Genomic DNA, 21,769 nt, shown 5'->3' with positions numbered 1-21,769 from the left:
AAGAGTGTTGTAACTCAAGGGCCTGTCTTGGGTGAGATTGATAGATTACAGTGAAGACAAAGGATGAAGGATGGCATAGATCAATGACGAAGGATGGAGGCTTAAAAAATGATACCATAGGAGTAATGGCCTAGTTTGGAAGTTGCAAAGGGGAGCTTGGAGAATACTTCTCTCAATCAACCCCTGGTACTTGGGTATTAGGAGAAGGAGCATCCTCTTGTAGAGAAAAGGGAGTCCTCCAATAAGAGTTCAGGCTCAGGTAAGTAAAGGAGGCAGAGAAGACATTCACAGAGGAAGCAGGATAAAGCTGTGGTTCCAGAGGAGAAAGTCTAGGAAGGACACAGGCCTTTATTTGAAAATCCTAAGAGAACAATGCCTAGAATATATTCATCACATTTACCCACCTACTTAATTCACTGATCAGAAACTAAAAAAAAAAAAAAAAAAAACTAAGGTCATTGTAGGGTAATGATGGCATAAAGCAAGATTTTGGTTTATTTTTATCACGTATGACAATCCAGATCCATTTTGCAACATGCTGCTTTATAATCCAGAACACATAAGAATGTTTTCCCCACTGTTCTCTATTTTGTCTTACCTACATGCTGACATTTACCTTTTTTCCTTGAAGTATCATCATACATTCCTATGCAGGTCCCCACTGTATCCCAAGGTGCATCCCATTAAATTCACCCAAATGGGAAATTACAGTCTCAACGAGTGACTTCTTAGAAATTTTCCAGGCTAAACTGATGGCAACCATATTCTGTGGGGCTGAATTGGGGGCCTCAGACTCATTTGTCCACATGGGGCAGGTGCATGGCCCTCTAGTCAAGCATATGTCCTAGTTTCATTTCGTAACTTTAAGAGAAAGACTACAAGCTGATCCTCTGTCCATTTGGTTGACAAAGCACCTGGATGTGTCCTCAATAAACAATACTGAATTTTAGGACATCACTGTCTTCCTTGCCTCAGCACTCTCTGCTGTTCTATTATAACAAACATACATAAGAAAAACTAGTTTTTCTTAGACTAAAGGACATAATATCCATTCATTTCAAATTTTGTCTTTGGAGCAAACTCAAGAGCTATTTCCTAGTTTTGTATTGTTTGGGCCCCTGTATAATAGTCTTTCCTGAACAATGCCAGAGTGTATTGTAACACCACAGTGAAGTGTGATTACAGTGAAAGATGTGATCAGTGCTATATTAAACTTGTTTTGATTATTATATGGGTGTTCCTGAGGCTACTGTCCTTAACACCACAGTACCCTAATTTATTGAGGATCTGTAGATGAAACTTCACATGGGTCTCAACTAGAAAAAGCCATGCTCCTCCTGACCCTATGGTTTGTTTTTCACTTTGGACTCTCTAAATCTTTTTTTTTTTTTCGGTACGCGGGCCTCTCACTGTTGTGGCCTCTCCCGTTGCGGAGCACAGGCTCCGGACACGCAGGCTCAGCGGCCATGGCTCACGGGCCCAGGCGCTCCACGGCATGTGGGGTCTTCCCGGACCGGGGCACGACCCCGTGTCCCCTGCATCGGCAGGCGGACTCTCAACCACTGCGCCACCAGGGAAGCCGAAGACTCTGTAAATCTTTGATGTGTGACCTGCTGATAGCAATTGAGCAGGACATTATATTTGGCCTTGGATATGCTGAAGCTTCCTCTAGTTTTTATTATATATTTGCTTCATTTCTTTATTTTCTTAGTTTTTAAACATGTTTATTGTATGTATCTCTAAGATGCCTCAAATCCTATTTTGAAATCTTTGAATCTTCCTTTAAGGAAAATCTATAAATAGAGAAATAAATTTGGAGTCTATGTAGAAACAGTCTTCTAGATATTTTGTATTCAATCAGAGAGTTACCCACACTTTAAACTAATTGTGCTAATGAACTGAGAACTTGAAACAACTTTCACAAGAGTACTTGGCCATGGAGGCACTGGAATGTGTGATTAGTCCTTGATGGGAACTGCCATACTGCTAAGTCTATTTGTCCTTTTTCCTTTTTCTTCTCCTTCCCCTTTCATCTGTCATGACCATAGCCTCTTCCACCTTTATTTAGTCCTTCATGTAGTTCTCAAAACCTCCCTCCTCCTGATACTTCTCAAGCATAGCACTGATTTATCCTCAAATGTTCTTTATTGCCTATAAGAAAAAGGCCAAATCTTGCTCATCTTTTTGTACTCAGGGTCTAGTGTAAGCCTGGAATATAGTAGTCATCTAATGAACATTTATTGAACGAACCGAATTGCATTACATAAAGTAATGCATATAAGGCATTAGTAGAGCACTTGGCACAAAGTACAAAATAAATGTTTATTTCTCAATCACTTTCCTTCACACCTGGCCTGAACCTACTTTCCCACTTCAAGTCCCACCACTGTGGCTTTAGGGATCATCAACTCTTGTAATTGCATGCATATTACATACATTTCTATGCCTATGGAGCCCTTACCATGCTGTTATTTCTTTCTACAATGCAATCTCTTTCTTAAATGCATCATCCTTGCCCAAATCTAGTGAAAAGAAAACATAATTCTGGTGATGTTGGTCCAAATCTTCTCTATAACAAGCCATGCCTTTTATATTTAAATAGTTTGACCTGGTTGGGCCTTTCTGGCATCTTTCACATAGAATTACATGTTCTTTTATAACTGGCAGAGCTCCTTAAATCAAATTAAAACATACTTCCATTTATTGATGCAAGCACCCCTACTTTCTACTACTCAAAATCATTAATAAATGAGCAATAATTAAACTTTTGGATTTGACTAAGTAGTTTTTAAACATATGTATCTGGTTGTTTAGCATTTTATTTCATTAAATTGCCTCGTACAGGAAGTCTAAAATACATTTTATAAATTTTTATAATCATAAAAAAGATGGATGATTTGTTTATTTCGGGGAAAACTCAGCCCAAGGCTACTGATAGCTGTAATTCCCCTAGCCACTTCCACATAATTTTTAAAATGTGAATGCCAGGAATGGTGCTGTTGATATTAATATCAGGACAAGGAAGAGAAGGACTAGGTGTCTCTGGAGAAGTCTCTGGGGGAATAAACAAAGATACTTGTGCAATGTTAGAGATTTCTGACTTCAGGTTGACCTTATCAACAGCCTGTACAGCAATGAAGAGATCTGTGCCATTTTTAAAAGTGATGTTTTCTGGTTTAAACACAAAGACTTCCTCTGAGTTGGCCTCCTTTGGGATGAGGTCAGTGGTGTTCACTTCAAGTGAATCATTGAACTTGTCTCTGAGATCAAGAATATTTGTGCTTATTCGAATGATGTACTTGTGAGCTTAAAAAAGAAAGAAAGAGAGAAAAAGGATGTGACTTGTAATTCTCAAGTCTTAAAGAAGTTTTTAAAAGTCTGTTAGAAACAATATCACCATCCCATAAAATACCAATAAATAAATGTAATTGACGGTCCATATTTATAAGCATTAGTATCTTCTTTTACACTCTTATTTTTATATCCCGACAGAGTGATAAATGTAAAACTGGATCAGGCTTGACTTAAATAAAGCCTAGGTCAGTATTTCTGGCCATAGTACCTGACTGAGAGAGGAGGTTAATTACCACTTATTATTTTATTATTTGTGCTTCTCAAACTTGACCGTATGTACACATCATCCAGGGATCTTAAAATGCAGATTCTGTTTCAGTAGGTCTGGGGTGGGGCCTAAGGTTCCACATTTCTAACACGCATTCATCTGATGCCCATGCTGTAGTCCACAGACCATACTTTGAGAGGAAAAATCTGGTAGAACCTGAGATTTCTTCCAAAGGACAGCTCTGCTCCATAGATATCTATGATCTTTTCCCCATTCTTTCCAGGAGTCATTACTAAAAATGAGGTTTATTAAAGCAGCAAGCAAGATTGGCAAGATTGGCAAGGTTGGCAAGCAAACGGCTTGGCAAGATTTCAGAAAAAAACTGAGGATTGCCTGTTCCTGGTTGAAACATCTTACCGCCCTTTGGGCCAGGTTTTCAGATTCTAAACTTCTCATGTTTAAAAACCTTAAGCTTTCATTTCAGAGGATGTTCAAGATCCCTCCACATGCATCACAACATGCCTGCCTGCCTCAAGCCCTCTGCCCCTCTGCTTGGCTGCTAAACTCTTTTACAGGGCCCACACCACACTCAGCTTACCTCTTCCGTGATCATAATCATCCCCAGGAGCAGTCCAAGTCAGATTAATGAGACTGTCCCCTTGGATTTTTGCCTTCAGGTCAGTGATTTTACAAGGCGGAAAGAGATCAGGTATGGGAGCCTTTGGAACATCGGAGGCCACAAATGAACCTCCCGAGGACGTTCTGCTGAAACACACTTGCTTGCCTTGAAGATCATCCTTATTAATTTCAGGTCTTGGTGGATTCCATTTTACTTGACCTGCATTAAAAAATTCCTCAGTGCAAGGTAAACAACACCATGAAATGGCTATACTTCCCTCTGTTTTTTATTGTATTACCCTCTTTCTACTCTTTCCTTCTTTCCTCCCACACACAAAACTTACTTTAACCATTTGTTGTAAAGCTCCCAAATCAGGTTGCATCAGATGGAAAAAAAGCAAAGAGAGAATCACAGTTCTTTATCTCACATATATTTATTTCCTGGATATTTAGTGGAATGGCTTTCATAATTTATTTTTTGTAAATATACTTGTCCTGGAATTGTTTCTTTTCCCAACTTTTTGCTATCCTACTCTTAACCTGACACAAGGTCAGTTTAAATACTACCTCTGCTTTAAACCTTCTCAGACTTTCTCAAGCAATCTCTTCCACCTGGGTAATACTGGGGGTTTCATTGTCTTTCCTATTTATTTATTAATCAATTATCTGGGCCTTCAAGAATTGCCTTGATTAATAATTCTGTGCATTTTTCTCTTTTTTCTCCATGGTTGTGTTTTGTCTTTCTTATTAGATTGTAGTTTCTCACAAAATGTTTTATGTTAGGGGTTCTAAAATTGTGTGCTTTTGAAAGACTTGATTTTCTCAATGAATGCATGGAAATCTAATTCATGTAGCAATCCCAATTTGCTTCACATTCTTGTTGAAAGTTTGTATAAAAGTCATCCTGAAATTCTAAAAATACCCTGGCCTGCTCAATCAGTGGGCTTCTCAGACTCTCTTTTCAATAAAAATATTCTGGAATACCTTAACATGGCATTACTCTGGTTTTACTTTCTCATAAACTCTTCTTCTTTAGCCCTTATAATCTTTTGTCTGTAAAGACAGATTGATCTTTATACCCATTAATCTGGTCTTGGGCAAAGATGAAATGAATACTTTAGCAGGTTTAAGATTAATTCAATTCACCAGTAGAGACTGTCTCTCTTGGTATCAAGGCTCATCAAGGTATAGGGGGAAGAACATAGCTTCCCAGTGCCAAGTCAGGTGCTATCACTGTTAGTAATGTGGACCAATAACCTCTCTAGCCTCTGTTTCTCCATCTGTAAAATGGGATAATTAGGAGAATGAGCTATATTAATGTCAGTGTAACACTGAGCATAATGCTAGATATAACAACTATACTAGTCTTCTCCTGACTTCTCTCCCTAACTCAACAAAAAGGGCAAATGAGAATAAAATAGGCTGAAATATGTAAAAGAGCTTTGGAAGCAATGGTGTCTTTTAAAGCATTTTTTCCTATTATCACTTTTGCATGAAGAAACACCACATGTCTCAGAATTCTCCCTTTACTGATCACACACTCAAGTAAAGAGGACAGTGTGAAGCTTCTTAGAAGAGCTTTTCTTACTACACACCAGCACTAGGACAAGACCTGTCCAGGACAGAATGGAGATTGATGGAAAACAAGTCCTGGAACCTATCAGGACTCAGTCTTGGACCTGATTCCAGCTCTAGTCCAGGACAAGTGTTTGTAACTAAGATTGGTGTGGGACTGTTTGTTCCTTGGAGTGTAATTTTTCCACTTGCTTACACTTGGGCTCAGTATGCTATCTGTTATTAGGTTTGTCTACTATTCTCCCTAGTCTGAGCAGAAGAGAGGAGGAAAAGGAGACAGTGGGCTTATGGTGATACTGATGCAGATAACAAGCCCCAAATTGTTATTTTTTGATTCTGTGGAAATGCCTATATCAGTAGAAAGAGCTTTATTATGAAATGTGTTAAGATTTATTTAAAATAATAACAAACATTTATTGAACACTTCTTATTTACCAGCAATAGCTTATTAGATGTATTTTCTTGTTTATTCCTCATAACCATCCCATGAGGTAGTTACCATTATTACCTATTTTACAAGTGAGGCAGATGAAGCACAAGAGATGACCAGGGCGGTCAAAATCTATGTTCAGTCTAGTGGTTTTCAACTGGGGGCTATGTTATTACCTAGAGGACAGTGAATGATGTCTGGAGACATTTTTAATTGTCATGACTGTGGGGGCCACTTCTGATATCTAGTGAATAGAGGCCGGAAATGCTGCTAAACATCCTACAATGCACAGGACTGCCCTTCACAACAAAGAATTATGTGGCCAAAATGTCAATAGTTACCAAGGTTGAGAAACCCTGATTTAATTTTGTACCATTCTCTCCACAGGTTTAGTGGTTTTCACTTGATTCCAAGCCTTTTACTCAAGCCAAGGATGTTATTATAGATGACTTACCATTCTCGATCCAGCCAGGTATGTACATGGCTCCAGTCTGCTGGGGTATCACCTTCTGCGTGGCTGTATCGACACCTCCCAGAGCCCACACTTTTACACTGTATCTACCATTTGTATCATAAGCTGTAAAATACCTTGAATAGATACCATCATCCTTAGTAACATCGGCACCTTGACAGGGAAATGAAGGAATTAATGAATATCCTAAAGGTAACTGGGCATTTGTATATTTCCAACTCATACGTGGATTAAATTTTTTTAAAGTAAAGATAATCCAGTGTTATCTCCAAGAGAGTTTAGGATTTGACTATGTTAAGAATGAGGTATACTTCTTTTCCTTGTGTGTGTGTAATTTCATATGTGTACATCTTGTCTTCCTGAATTGTTGTCTTGTTTTTGAACTCAGAGATCAATCATGTGCCTCTGTTACAACCAACATAGCACTAGGTAACTACTCAGTACGTATCTGTTGAACTGAATTCAATTACTATATGTTACTGGTGAGAAAAAAAAAGTTATATGATTTTTTTTTAATTTATGGATTTTCGCTAGGGTAGATTTAGGTGGGAAATTCATTTACAGAATTTGTTTTAATAAGGTTACCTGTTTCACAGTAGTCAAGTTCCTTCTAAAAATAAATGTAGCATTTTCTTTTTCTCTCCCTGTTTGACTTCTTAAATATAAAAATAATAGGTAGAATTTTCCCTTTGGGTGCAGGATAATATAGAATCTACATAGATATGGGGGTCACATATAACTATACTTTAATCCAACTCTGCTGCTTTTTAATTGTGAAAGCCTGTTTCTTCATCTGTAATGTAGGGATAATATCTCCAAAGTGGGTGGTGAAGATAAAAAATGAAGATCTATCTATCTACCTATCTATCTATCCATCTGTCTAATCTTCACACAAACTCCTCACACAAAATATCTATTAATTTTCCTTCGTCACTTTTTGTGGGGTGTGGAATACCCACTGACAACTCCCTAGAGTCTGAGACTTCGGGGCTTTACAAAAGCTAAAGGTAGTCCCTTCCTCATGTTTTCCAACAATTTGAAATATAGTAATTGTGGGGTGGCAGAAAGCTCCCCCAACCAGAATCCCAGTGCTGGACTTCCTGCTTCTAACTGTCCTCACCACAACATGCCCTCCTGCTGTTCCCTGGTTGCTTCTTGGAAAAGAAAGATATGTTCTTCAATTTCTTGGATGGTTACCTGCTCCGTTGTCCAATAATTCCAAAGTAACTGTTTTTCCATCCACTGATTCTATCAGGGCTGTGACCTTGGCCCTGAGAATTGGCAAGCTTCCTTGGTGAATCTTTGCATAAACTACCATAGGACTAGGGAATTTGCCTGTATCTTTGTTCATTTTAGAGGTCACTGTAACTGGAGGCAAGGTACCACTTGATGCACGGGAGGTGACAGTCAAAGTCAGGGTTTGTGACCTTGCTTGTAGGCTGTATTTCCAAATGCCGACCTAGCCAAAAAAAATGGAGACATTTCCACTTAATAGCTTTAAGTGACACAGACCTGACTTCAATGCCACCTATAGGAAGAGCCCATCTAATACAAGTACATTACAAGTATATCTAAGAAGATTTTTGATACTCTCTCAGCCAAGGGAAACTTTGGTATGTTTGGACTAACTACATGGTTCTATTGCCAAGAAAATCCTAGTTGGAAAAAATGAGGTCTGAAAGTTGTGTCCTTATTATAGCCTTGGTTTCTCAAGAGCAGGATCAAATCGACAGATTCCTGAGGTAGAGGAAATAGTTTTCATGATGCCAAAGCTCTAGCTGCTGTGTAATTTGAAGGTTCTCCTTTTAGCACCTGGAGAAAATATCACCAACTTCCTTTGTCTTGACTTGCTGTCATACTGAGTGATTTCCACTGGATGGAAAATCCAGTTTGTTTTCTCTTTCATTCAATACTGGCTCTTTTTTTAGCAACCACCCTCATTTAAAAAGCTACAATTATTCTGTAAAAATTTTATATTATCTTATCAGATTGTGAGAAGGAAAAAAGATGAGTCCATACCTTGGCAATGCCTGGGATTTGGAGGTAGGCCATTTTGATGTGTGTGTCCACTAAAAAGCCATCTTGTTTCTTTCCACTGGGATCCCAGAGAAGGATTTGGGGAGTGTCAGTTGTCCAGGTGATGAGAAACAAAGTGTCTTTCCCCACAGTACTGTCCACAATCACCGTGCCATTCAACCACTGACTGTTCTGGAGGGTTAATCCCCTGCTCTCAAGCTGTTAAGAAAAACAACTCTTTACTTTCTGGAGAATACAGCTCCCATCACATAGTCTCTTCCATTCTGTCTCCAACTCTCAGTTATCCCATTAAAAAGCCTTCAGTGATGCCTGAGTCCCTGGTTTGATATTTAGGACCTATTATGATCCTATTCTAAATTACTTTTCCAGCCTTAGCTTCCATAATGTTGATTCCTACACCCAAACCAGACCACTTCCCCATATGATCCTCATGAATCCCTGACTCTCTGATTATCATAATCTCTGCTTTTCCTGGAAGTCTGTACATTCATTTCCATTTGTCTAAGCCTTACCTACCCTTCAAAATTCAATTCAAAAGTCACTTTCTCCATGAAGCTTTCTCTGATGTCCATCTCACTTACTGTGGAGAATAATCTCTCCCTCCCTTGATCTCCCATAGAATCTTGTTTCTATCAATCCTTTGATCTCCTCACATTGTGTTTTGCTTTATACCTACTGGTGTACACAGCTTATCTCACTACTAGACTATAAACCCTTAAGGAGACTAACTAGGACTTATTTTCGCCCACATATGGATTGTTTGAATTGCAATTAACTAATTTGTGGGTCAATTATTACTGCAGTCCTTGTGAAGATAAATGAAATAAATCAATGGCCGAGGCTGATTCGTTGTCTGAAGTAGAATGAAGGAGCTGTGGAGCAGGGGTTGAGGTAGGGTAGGGCTAACCAGACTTTGCAGAAATGTGATTTTTGAGGATTATCTTCTAGATAATTATTTATGGTCCTTAAATTGATATCCATTAGAAGATAGGGTGGCCTGGTAATGGAGCCAGACTTTCTAGTTTTGTATGTAGATTATGATCTGGGATGTGAAGAAAGCTAGGGGCCCTTAGATATGATTCTTATGGCAGGTGGGTAAATGAGTCCTGCTCATGTCTCTATCTTTCTCCCTTTTTGGTTTCTTAAATATAAAAATAATGGGCAGAAACTGCTTGGCTGTAAACTTGCCCTTTCATCACTTTAATTATTTTTCTAAGACACATTCCTCCCACGTCCAAGGCTCTTGGGTTTAATATTCTAAATCTGAACTAGGATAACCCAAATGAGTATAATTGCTGTCTTCTTTGACTGAATAAATGCTACATCGATAGACTAGAAAGGCTATTATTTTGAAATCTGTCATTATTTGTCTTTTTAATTTTTTTTATTGGAGTATAGTTGATTTACAATGTTGTGTTAGTTTCAGGTGTACAGCAAAGTGAATCAGTTATACATATATCCACTCTTTTTTAGATTCTTTTCCCATATAGGCCATTAAAGAGTACTGAGTAGAGTTCCCTGTGCTATATATTAGGTCATTATTTGGCTTTGACACTACATTATTCCTTTACTTTTATTCACAATAAAAGTTACAACTCACACAAGTGTGGTGCTGATTGTTCACTCTCTCTAGTTTAAAGATTCATGTGAATAACTTTTACAACTATTAGAGAAGAGCATTTAAAATATATATTTGTCCTTTTTTTATTGTCCCAAGACTTTTGAAAGAAAATTTGGTTTTCTTGAAATTTTAGAAGCAGAAGGGCCAGTAGAAGTTTTCTGGTTCATCTCTGGCTGAGACGCTGAAGCTCAGAGAAGTAAAGTTCTTTGCCTGTGGTCACAGTTAATGGCAGACCCATGAACAGTATCCAGGTGTCTGGACTGACAACATGGGCTTTTCACAGTACAAATCACTTTCCATCCATTATATGAAAATCTTGGCAAATATCAGGGATTTGAGGTAATGGGAAAATAGACCAAGTAATCCCTGAACAGTTGTCCCAGAAAATTTATACTGAGATGATATATTCTGAAGAAAATTCTGAGCCAATTATATTGCTATGGGTGCTTGTTAACAGATGTTAAAAAAGAATTCCTGGACCCACTATATTTTATGTTGATGGTTTCTAAGAGGAACTCACTTAGTATTGTTTCCAAACAAGAAACACTAATTGCCTTGTTTAAATGAATAGTGTTGTATTTTAGGAATAATGTCTAATATCAGGCTGAAATGTCTATTTTAATTTTAATTCATTACTAGAAGAATGTAGAACTTAAAACTTTTAACCATTAAACTCCCCATCTTGGCTATGGTTATTTATAAAGATGAAAAACCAAGGAGGAAGAACTCTGACCTGGATGGAACGCTGGGAGACAGCTCCGTTTCCTGATGAAAGGGCCCCAAAAGCATCCATGAGGCCATTGTTCTGAACCTGATCTGAAGCATATGTCTGTAAACCTCCTAAAATGCAATTATATTATCAGAAGTTATTTTCTAGAAAGCAAGTATTTGCAACATTTTAGATATTGTTAAGATAACAAAATACATATTATATACTGTGCTATTAACGTACTAATAGATTAACATTAAATAGGTGTCCAGATTAACTCAGAAGCTGATACTAACTTTTTAATCCTATTAAATAATAGCTTCAGCAACATAGTCATTTGGCCACTTCAGCTCTCTGCAAAGCAGTCAAGAATCTCCAACAGACCAAAACTAGTAATATAAATCTCGTGTTTTAAAGGTCATGCACTTTCATATGAGTCATTAAGCCTTACTGCAAGTGTATTGATTTATTCTTATTTTAGACATAATCTTAGCAAGCTTGACTTTCAAGTTTTCTCCTAAGTCAGAAAAGATGTGTATGTTACAACAGTAAGAAATAACAACTGACAGGGGACAGTTATAGAAAAGTATTATGTGTGGTAAACAGGAGATGATATACCAGGCCATGTAGTCTTGAGCTATTTAGAATAGGTGTAACTGAGATAGTTAATGAGAAAGCACTTTTAAACTGTTAATGACATCCAAAAGCTAAGGAGAGTATTTTGGTCATCCTACTGGTACTTCACCCAGATCCCCTTATCTAGGCTACTGCATCTCTCCCCAGCTGCTCTAAGTGTTAGATTAATGGCATATAGCTGCCTCCTATTCAAGAAAATGTCTTTACCTAATGGGGCCACCCTAGCTAAAGACATAACATGCCCCCTTACCCCTGCTCTGCCCTGACAGTCTATAACCACTGACTGATGGACACAGTGGTACAAAAGGTCAGCCTTCTCTTTCAATACTGTACCAAATCTGTTATGCAATTCCAGATCCAGAACCCCCTGTGGCACCAGGCTTCAGCTAGCCTCTAATTTCACATCTGTGCTTAGCTTCTTCCCCTGCCTGATCTTACTCCCTACTCTCCCTTTCTTCAGAGAGCTCTCCCTCTATAAATCACATGCACTTAAATCCTTTTCTCAGGCTCTGCTTCTAGGAAACCCAGCCTAAGACAGGTAGTATTAGGAGCAAAGAGTCCTGTCATTTTATCTGGCTTAGATGGCAACTCAGCATAATAATTGATATCCATAATGCTGGCTCTAAATTAAAAAAATTTAAAAAATATTAAAACCTACTCTGCTGAAGAAGCCAGGTTCAGATGGGATATATTTTAACTGTATGTGTATGGAATGTAGAAGCACAATATATGAATGTTTTACAGAGAAACTGCATTATATTCTATATTTTCAGAGTGACCTTCTGTTTGGTTCAGCAGGCCCTTTGCCCTTCCCCTGCTATTTCTTGTTCAAGCCCCAATTCAGATGTCACCTTCCTGTACACTCCTTCTTCCCCAGATAAAGTCTAGGCTCCCTTCTTTGTACTCATTGTACCCTCTGTTACTAATAGAGCACTTGTATCATAGTATTATATAGTTAGTGGCTTGTCGTCTGTGTCCCCTGGGTCTCTTGTCCAGCTGCCAACTGGAAGTGAGTGGTTCCTGGCTAACTGATTAGATTCTTTCAAGTCCTTATAAAGTGTCTGGGAAGAGAGTCCCAAGTTCTCCCTAGAGTGCTGTGCTGGTCCCATCTTCTCCAGACTGCCCTAATCCTAGAACCAAGGCTTTAAAATAAATGAGTGGAGTCAGTTCTAAAAGTCATTTGGGGTAAGGGCAGCTAGTTAGTCAATAAGATAACCCCATCTGTCCCTATCCCACCCTTCCCCTACTCCCCAGAGCACTGGAGCTCACAGTCCAGTGGAAGAGAAAATACAGTAGGACTTAGAAGGTCATCCTTCACCTGTCGTTTTAGACAGCTCCTCTAGTTCCCGTGCTGCAGATGGCCCTAGGGCGACTGTATGGATGACGACTCCACTTTGTTTCACTTCATTAAAGCATGAGCTTATAGTGTTGTCCTCCCCATCAGTCAGTAACACAATTTCAGATCCATCTGTTGGGTATTTCTTCCTAATCACCTAAGGACATAATTCAGGCATGAGTTGTTATACTCAGGGTAGCCAAAGTGTTTGGGAAAATTGCAGTTAAAGGGAATGAGAAGAGAAATTCCAGAGGGAATAAACAAAAGTGTCTAGGAATGGTCAAATATCTCTCTGTCTCGCAATGATACAAGACCATGGAACTTGACAATGGTCTTTTCTCTTGGTTAGCCTGTTGCAGAGAAGACTCAATAAGGTGGGATGCAGGGCAGTTCCAGGGGTGGACAGCACTAAGCAGAAAAGAAGGTTTTTCTAGTTTCTTTCACATGATCTCTCCTTGACAGGCTTTCAGAGGTTCCCAGATGCCTTCAGAAATTACCCTCATTTAATGGGGATAATACTGAGGACTAATATATTGCTATAATAATATTAGACTTGGGGCAGATTTTAGCTTGTATGATATTCACCAGTCTTATCATAAGCTGTTTATGGCTGGCCTTGGTTCTGATTGGTCAGTCCCCAGGTCACATGAGTTATTAAAAATTTTAATATCTCCTCTGATTAAAGCAAAACATTTTGTTCCTATTAATCCCCAGTTCCTAGTTGTCCTATGACACCTATGTCTCAACTATTCCTGGGAGACACAGGTTATAGCTTTTTACGTGGTATAGAGAGCATACGCCTTATGCCAATGTTGGATAAGATTATGATAGAAGGAAAATTAGATAAAATAATAATGTTTATGAAGAGGAAGGCAAGAGTTCACTCTTCCCTTAAAAAGAGTGGAAGGGAGACCCAGAAGTAGAGGAAACAAGTAATCAAACCTAAGTAACTCCTCTCTCTGGACCAGACTCTCGGGAAGGGAAGGCTCTCTTAAGTAGGTTGAAAGGGAAGCTGAGATCAGAGGAGACTTCCACCCCACTTCTTTTAAGAGGGGGCTGCCCCACAAGGGAAGAGAGCAGAACTGTGATTGCTGCCGTGTGAAGAATTCTGGAGCCCAGGAGCCTGTCAGCTGTGGTTGTAGCCTCAGTCTGACCAAGCTGCAGGGCCTGAGAGGCCAGAGAAAGGGCTCAATTTGGATTCCTTTGTCCCATTCCCCATCACTGCTATGTGTCATGGAAAACATGCAGAAGTCTCCATGTATCCATAGGGGAAATGGATGGCAGCTGACTTGAGAGTTGGCAGGCAAGAAGACAGTTTATCTTGCCATAGAGGCTGAGGGGTGTACAGCCTCCCAAGGGCTGGATGCAGGACATGGGGGTGCTCAGGGATCTGCTCCAACAGTGAGAGCCAGTGTGGTGAGTCAGCTGGGGAAGACCAATGGGCCGTGATCAAGCTAAGAAAACAAGCAAAGCCCAGTGGCCACAGCTCAACCGATACCACTGCCAGACCTGACCAGGGTCCTGCCCCAGGGACTAGCGGGGAAATTGAGACAGTGCGGGGTCCAAGGCCCTTTACCTCGTCACCCTGAAGCCACACACAAGCTCCTCCCACCCCATACCCGGGCTCTGCTGGGCCTGAGGAGCATCTAAATTCCAGTTGTGTTCCTCACATACTCTCTCACACCATTGGAGTGGAAAATACAGAACCAGAAGTTTCCTCTTCACCACCAGGCCATCTGGCATTAGTCATTTCCCCTCAGGTTTTGTATAGCAGGAGCTTAGTACAACATGTCAGTTTCCCTCCCTTACTTGCTCCTTTAATCAAAGCATGGGTGAGTGGCAGAAGCAAGAGAACCCAAGTGCACACAGGCGTCTGGAGAAGGGTTTTGCAGCTGATTGCGTACACGATAAAAACCACTTTTAGGGAACTGACCTTCAAAGTGGAATAAAAGGGCCAGAGGGACAGACTGCGTAAGGGAATGATTGAGTCCGCTGTCAACATGAAACAGTGTGAGCTGAAAACTAAATGTTCCTGCTGCTGCTTGGAAATCGGGAACAGCCCCATTGATGTGTTATGCCCCAAGCGGACAGAGGGCAGACTTTCCCAAGACACTGCCTAGATTCTGAGACCTTAGACCAGCCAGCTTCCTTCAGCCTCTTATTCTTTATTTCATGGACCTAAATAGCCTCTAAATAAATATAGAATATTCTATTCTATATTTGGAGCATTTAAGCATCAGGTGTAATCAAATAACTCAATTTAATTTTTTTTATTGAGAACCTCCTAGAGAAAAGATATTGTGCCAGCAGCCTGGGAAGTTAAAAGATAATTCCTATCTCTGAAGAAGTTTTGTTTGAGCAAAGAACATGACAGGAAATAAGACAGAAGAGTCAAAAGTCCTAAGAGATGTTTAAGAAAAAATAGAAAAATGTTCATAGGATTCAGAAGGAGAAACTCTATACAGTTGAAACAATCAGGAAAGATGTCAAGAAGTAGTAGTGTCTATGATGATGTGTGAAGAATGAGTGTGATTTGAGGTACAAAGGAGGGAGGAGAAATTACTCTAGATGGGGAGCTGGCCCGGCAAAGGTGTGGAAGCTGGCTGGCAAGGGCAGGGGATCTAATTTGCTTAAACATAGAATACCTGGGAGAGACTCCTGAGTACTTGAGCCTGGAAAGGTAGGTAGGGGCTATATTATAAAAGAACTTAAATATTAGTTAGAGAAATTTTACTTAGTTTTGTTGAAAATGGGGAGAGATTGATGTCTAAGTAGAGGGATGACATGATTGGATGATCAGATGGGATCTTTGGATACACCCCCAATACAATTAGAGTTATAGTTTCTAAGCCCTCCTATTTCAATACATAAACCTTTTTTTTTTTCCCAAAAAGGAGGTCCTATATACCCAGAAGTTTGGAATGTTAATCTACCTCAATATTTAACCATAACTCAGAGTTCACTTTTTTCTTCATAGAAGATAACCTCTTAGATCCCTGTGTACCTTTCTTCATAGCAGTCATTAGTGTATGATTATACACTTATTTATGTGACTATGTAGTTAATGAATCTCCCCCCACTAAGATTATAAGCTCCACGACAACAGGTGTGGTATGTTTGGCCCTCGTGGTATTCTTAATGCGTATCACAGTGCCCGGCATGCAGAAGTAACACCACGAATGTTTCAAATGCACACAGAAAAGCATGAATGCACAGATGCAGAAAAACACAAAAGCATGAATGAATTAGTTAACAATAGCCTTGGGGGCCTATGTTGTTGCATCATTTGAACCATTGCTCTGCTATTGGTTGTCTAATTCAACTAGACACTAGGCATGCATGGAAACACTGGAAAGGGGAATTTCTCAGGAGACGTAAATTGTAAACATTGGCAAACTATGATAGGGCAACTTGTCTCACAGTAAATGCTGATTGAATCCCAGAGCAGATGGACGTTCCTCCTGATGCCTCTGTGGGTAAGCTTCTGGTAAGTGTGTCTCTTTCAGTGGCACTGTTTATCTGTACAAGTTCACTTTTTACATAGGCAGCACTGTCAAATGTCACCATCCCAACCCAGGACCCTTGCTCAACCGTCTGCAGAAGGAAAAGTTTGCCTGCTTGATTCAGTCGTTTAAGGCGGTCACCAATCTGAATGGAGAAGCAGAAGAAAAGTAGTCAGGTTGGGTTTAGATGGGCAGACTAAAAACAGAACAGGCTAGAGGGAATTTGGAAATGGCTGCCTCAATGTAGAGTAAATGACAATAAGCTTACTCAAGGCATATCCTTCTATGGAGGAAAATTTCTCCTTTATATTTAGTAGTATCTTTGGATAGGATTATTTTGTATAAATAGCCCTAAAAGATAAAGCCGGATTTGGCTTTAGTTCAATCATTAGTTCAATACTCTAGTAATAGTTCTATAAACATACATACAGTCAGTGAAACGTAAATAATGTTAATTCTATATAATTCATCAGATCTTTGCTCACAAATTGAAGGCTAATTTAATTTGGCAAATGAGACACTTGATGCTGAATTTTTGTTGAGTAAAGTTGAGGTGGTGGGCAATTCTGATGGAAATGTTATTCCTGTAACTGTTCTGACCCTTGGGGTTGTGTTTATTCCCAGCCAGCTCCAAGTTGTGGTCCAGATCATATCATATACAAATGTGAGACTACCATCCAGAAGACCAAGACTCAATCAACGTACCGTCATGCTTCCAGACTTATCAAGGACTAAACACACAATTCTTTGTCTGATCTGCAACAGTGAGAAGGTGGGCTTGGGTGGCTGTGTTGTCATAGGAGTTGTTTTCTTAAAGTCCTCCGAACCTTGGATCACTTCCCATGTGCTTCGGAGATTGCATTTTTTGTTTTGCTCGTTTGGGGCTTCTTTATTGTGGTTTTTTTCTGTACAGAATTCAACCACCTGAAATTGTCAATAAAATGATATAGATAACAGTAAACTACTTGTTAAAATCTTTAATAATTTGATTAAAATATTTTAAATGCAGATTTACATTTATGTGCCCTCCTCCCCAGACTGCCTTGTAACCCCATAACCTTGGCTCAATCCCACAATCACTGCAGAGCACTGCTGGGGAAAATCATAGAGATAATTCAGAGTTTCTATCTCAAAACAAGTCTTTGACCTCAGTGGACTTTTAGTGCTCCTCAGCAATCATCTATTTACCTGCTGTTGGCTTCCCTCCTACTTCTCAAATTTGCCATTTCAAGCAATTGCCACTATCTTTAAGCCACCTGCATCTCAACATTTCTCTCCTGGTACCATTTTTTCTCTCCATCCTTTTACTTCCTGCTCACTTCCTTACTTCCCACTGACTTACAAACACCTTGCGTTCCAACTTTCAACACCCAATATTCCAGCTCTCTCCAAAATCCACTTGGATGTCCCATAGGATCCTTAAACTTCAGGTTTTCATAATTGAACTCATCACCTTTCCTCTGACTCTGCTCCTCCCCATCACCAAGTATTTCCTAACTTGGTGTCACCACTATCTATTCAGTCACCTAAATAGGGAACTGAGAGTTTTCCTACCTTCTTCCCTCTATGAAATAATAAGATCAATACAATTCTCTCTCTCTCCAGTTCATCATCTTTTCTCCTTTACCAATGGAATCTCCATCATTCAAGCCCTCATGGTCCCTCCCTCAGACTATCTGACCTTTCCATCTTGCTCCTTCTTTAATTGGTCCACTCCACAGCTGCCAGGTACATATTCCTTCTTATTCCTGTACTTAAGGTCCTTCTGTGGCTCATCATTGCTCACACACTACAATCCAGACTACTTCACATAGCTAATAGCAATCTCCATGATTTGGATTTTCACTTCACTCACGATCTTTGCTCTGGCCGTGCATTCCAAGTCCCTCATTTCCCCCACTGTAGCCTATAAGTGCTCAAACTTGCCAGACTGTTTTATATCTCTGTGTCTTTGCTCATGATTCCCACTTTGTCAAGGAGTTCTTCCTCTGTCTTCTGCATTGTGAACTCTACCTTCATATTTCAGCCAAAAGGTTATTTTCAAAATGTTCTCCCATTTCATACCCTTCCCCTAAAGAATTTCCACTCAACCTTGTGGCCTCACAGTACCCTGTAAGAAATTTCAATAAGGCTCCTTTAACATTGTAGTGCACTTATTGGGATGAAAATCCATCTATGACAGAACCCTGTCTCATTAAATTTGCTTCCTCAAAACTTAGCCCTATGTCTGATACACAAAAAAAGCTCAATATGTTTGTTGTTTTTTTAGTAACCTTTACCAATCTGTATGTCAGTGTTTCTTTAAATCTAGAAAATGGCAGTAGTTGTTATGCAAGAATTATATGAGAACGTATGCAATAAGGATAATACTAACTAAATGATAGTGTCTTCCCCCTTTTTAAGTTTATATCCCTAGCATTTGGGAGATTTAAAAAAGAGGCACAGTATACAAAGAAGGTATAACCTAGTTCCTCCCCTCAGTGATTTTACAGTTTTATCATTCAATTAAAAATCCTACATATCTGGGAGTCAAGTAATTCAGAAAGTAATCATTAGCTGTAAAACACTTATTTTTCTCTTTATTTGCATTTTTCAGATTGTTTTGGTAGTGTTTCCGTATTATCATTATAGTTACTTTTTAGGAAGGGAATCTGGAAAACTTTTGTGTAAACCCCAAGCAGAGGCTCCCAAACCTGACTGTGCATCAAATTTAACTGTAGTTAATTTAAAACAATCTCAGAGAGACCTTCAAGATGGCGGAGGATTAAGACGTGGAGATCACCTTCCTCCCCACAAATACATCAGAAATACATCTACATGTGGAACAACTCCTACAGAACACCTACTGAGCGCTGGCAGAAGACAGACTTCCCAAAAGGCAAGAAACTCCTCACGTACCTGGGTAGGGCAAAACAAACATAGAAACAAACAAAAAACCCAGAGATAACAGAATAGGGACAGGACCTACACCTCTGGGAGGGAGCTGTGAAGGAGGGAAAGTTTCCACACACCAGGAAGCCCCCTAGCGGGCGGAGACTGCGGGAGGCGGAGGCGGGGAGCTTCAGTGCTACGGAGGAGAGCGCAGCAACAGGGGTGCGGAGGGCAAAGCACAGAGGATCGGTGCCGACCAGCACTCACCAGCCCGAGAGGCTTGTCTGCTCACCCGCCAGGGAGGTGAGGGCTGGGAGCTGAGGCTCCAGCTTCGGCTAACCAGGAGGGAGTCCAGGAAAAACTTTGGACCTGCCTAAGAGGCAAGAGACCATTGTTTCAGGGTGTGCAAGGAGAGGGGATTCAGAGCACTGCCTAAACGAGCTCCAGAGACAGGCGCAAGCCATGGCTATCAGCGCGGAACCCAGAGACGGACATGAAATGCTAAGGCTGCTGCTACAGACATCAAGAAGCCCGTGTGCAAGCACAGGTCACTATCCACATCTCCCCTGCCGGGAGGCTGTGCAGCCTACCACTGCCAGGGTCCTATGATCCAGGGACAACTTCCCTGGGAGAACACATGGCATGCCTCAGGCTGTTGCAACATCATGCTGGCCTCTGCCGCAGCAGGCTCGCGCAGCATTCTGTACCCCGCCCCCCGGCCTGAGTGAGCCAGAGCCCCCTAATCAGCCACTACTTTAACCCTCTCCTGTCCGGGCGAAGAACAGATGTCCTCCAGTGACCTACACACAGAGGCAGGGCCAAAACCAAAGTTGAACCCCAGGAGCTCTGCGAACAAAGAAGACAAAGGGAAAATTCTCCCAGCAGCCTCAGGAGCAGCAGATTAAATCTCCACAATCAACTTGATGTACCCTGCATCTGTGGAATACCTGAATAGAAAACAAATCATTCCAAAATTGAGGCAGTGGACTTTGGGAGCAACTGTAGACTTGAGGTTTGCTTCTGCATCTAATTTGTTTCTGGTTTTATGTTTATCTTAGTTTAGTATTTATAGTTTATTATCACTGGTAGGTTTGTTTGATTTGGTTGCTCTCTTCCTTTTTTTATATATATATAGATATTTTCTTTTTCTCTTTTGCTGAGTGTGTATGTGTATGCTTCTTTCTGTGATTTTGTCTGTATAGCTTTGCTTTTACCATTTGTTCTAGGGTTCTCTCTGTCTATTTTTTGTTTGTTTGTTTTTGTATAGTTTTTAGCACTTGTTGTCATTGGTGGATTTGTTTTTTGGTTTGGTGGCTCTCTTCTTTCTTTCATTCTTTTTTTACATTTTAAAATTTCTTTATTTTTCATAATTTTTCATAATTTTTTATTTTAATAACTTTATTTTACTTATTTCTCTTTTTTTCTTTCTTTCTTTCTTTTTTTCTCCCTTTTCTTCTGAGCCATGTGGCTCACAGGGGCTTGGTGTTCCGGCTGGGTGTCAAGCATGTGTCTATGAGGTGGCAGAGCCGAATTCAGAACATTTGTCCACCAGAGACCTCCTGGCTCCACGTAACATCAAACTGTGAAACCACTCCCAGAGATCTCCATCTCAATGCTAAGACCCAGCTCCACTCAACGACCAGCAAACTACAGTGCTGGACACCCTATGCCAAACAACTAGCAAGACAGGAACACAACCCCACCCATTATCAGACAGGCTGCCTAAAATTATAATAAGGTCACAGACACCCCAAAACACACCACAGGATGTGGTCTGGCCCACCAGCAAGACAAGATCCAGCCTCATCCACCAGAACACAGGCACTAGTCCCCTCCACCAGGAAGCCTATACAGCCCACTGAACCAACCTTAGCCACTGGGGGGCAAACACCAGGAACTACGAACCTACAGAATGAAAAAAGGAGAACCCAAACACAGTAAGTTAAGCAAAATGAGAAGACAGAAAAACACACAGCAGATGAAGGAGCAAGGTAAAAATTCATGAGACCAAACAAATGAAGAGGAAATAGGCGTCTACCTGAAAAAGAATTCAGAGTAATGATAGTAAAGATGATCCAAAATCTTGGAAATAGAATGGAGAAAATACAAGAAACATTTAACAAGGACCTAGAAGAACTAAACAGCAAACAAACAATGATGAATAACACAATAAATGAAATTAAGAATTCTCTAGAAGGAATCAATAGCAGAATAACTGAGACAGAGGAACAGATAAATGACCTGGAAGATAAAATAGAATAAAGAAAGAACAGAGCAGAAAAAAGAATGAACAGAATTGAGGACAGTCTCAGAGACCTCTGGCACAACATTAAACACACCAACATTCAAATTACAGGGGTCCCAGAAGAAGAAGAGGAAAAGAAAGGGACTGAGAAAAT

General features: G+C 40.1%; 1 protein-coding gene across 1 annotated transcript; it reads right to left on the bottom strand.

Moving 5' to 3' along the window:
* Positions 1–2,868: 2,868 nt before the first annotated feature.
* LOC103089557 (calcium-activated chloride channel regulator 1-like) lies at positions 2,869–17,417 on the bottom strand. Its single transcript, XM_007463265.1, has 9 exons — positions 17,205–17,417; positions 16,417–16,644; positions 12,979–13,153; positions 11,049–11,155; positions 8,677–8,892; positions 7,855–8,116; positions 6,640–6,810; positions 4,161–4,400; positions 2,869–3,306 (listed from the first exon to the last, which is right to left on the bottom strand). The coding sequence occupies exons 1-9, from the start codon at positions 17,295–17,297 to the stop codon at positions 2,918–2,920; spliced, it is 1,881 nt and encodes a 626-aa protein (XP_007463327.1). The 5' UTR covers positions 17,298–17,417; the 3' UTR covers positions 2,869–2,917.
* Positions 17,418–21,769: the final 4,352 nt, after the last annotated feature.

This window comes from Lipotes vexillifer, unplaced genomic scaffold (genome assembly GCF_000442215.2).
Source record: "Lipotes vexillifer unplaced genomic scaffold, Lipotes_vexillifer_v1.1 scaffold1629, whole genome shotgun sequence".
In the NCBI taxonomy this organism is placed as follows: Eukaryota; Metazoa; Chordata; class Mammalia; order Artiodactyla; family Lipotidae; genus Lipotes; species Lipotes vexillifer.
Note: the sequence above shows the minus strand (reverse complement) of the source record. Positions and strands in the feature narration are given on the sequence as shown.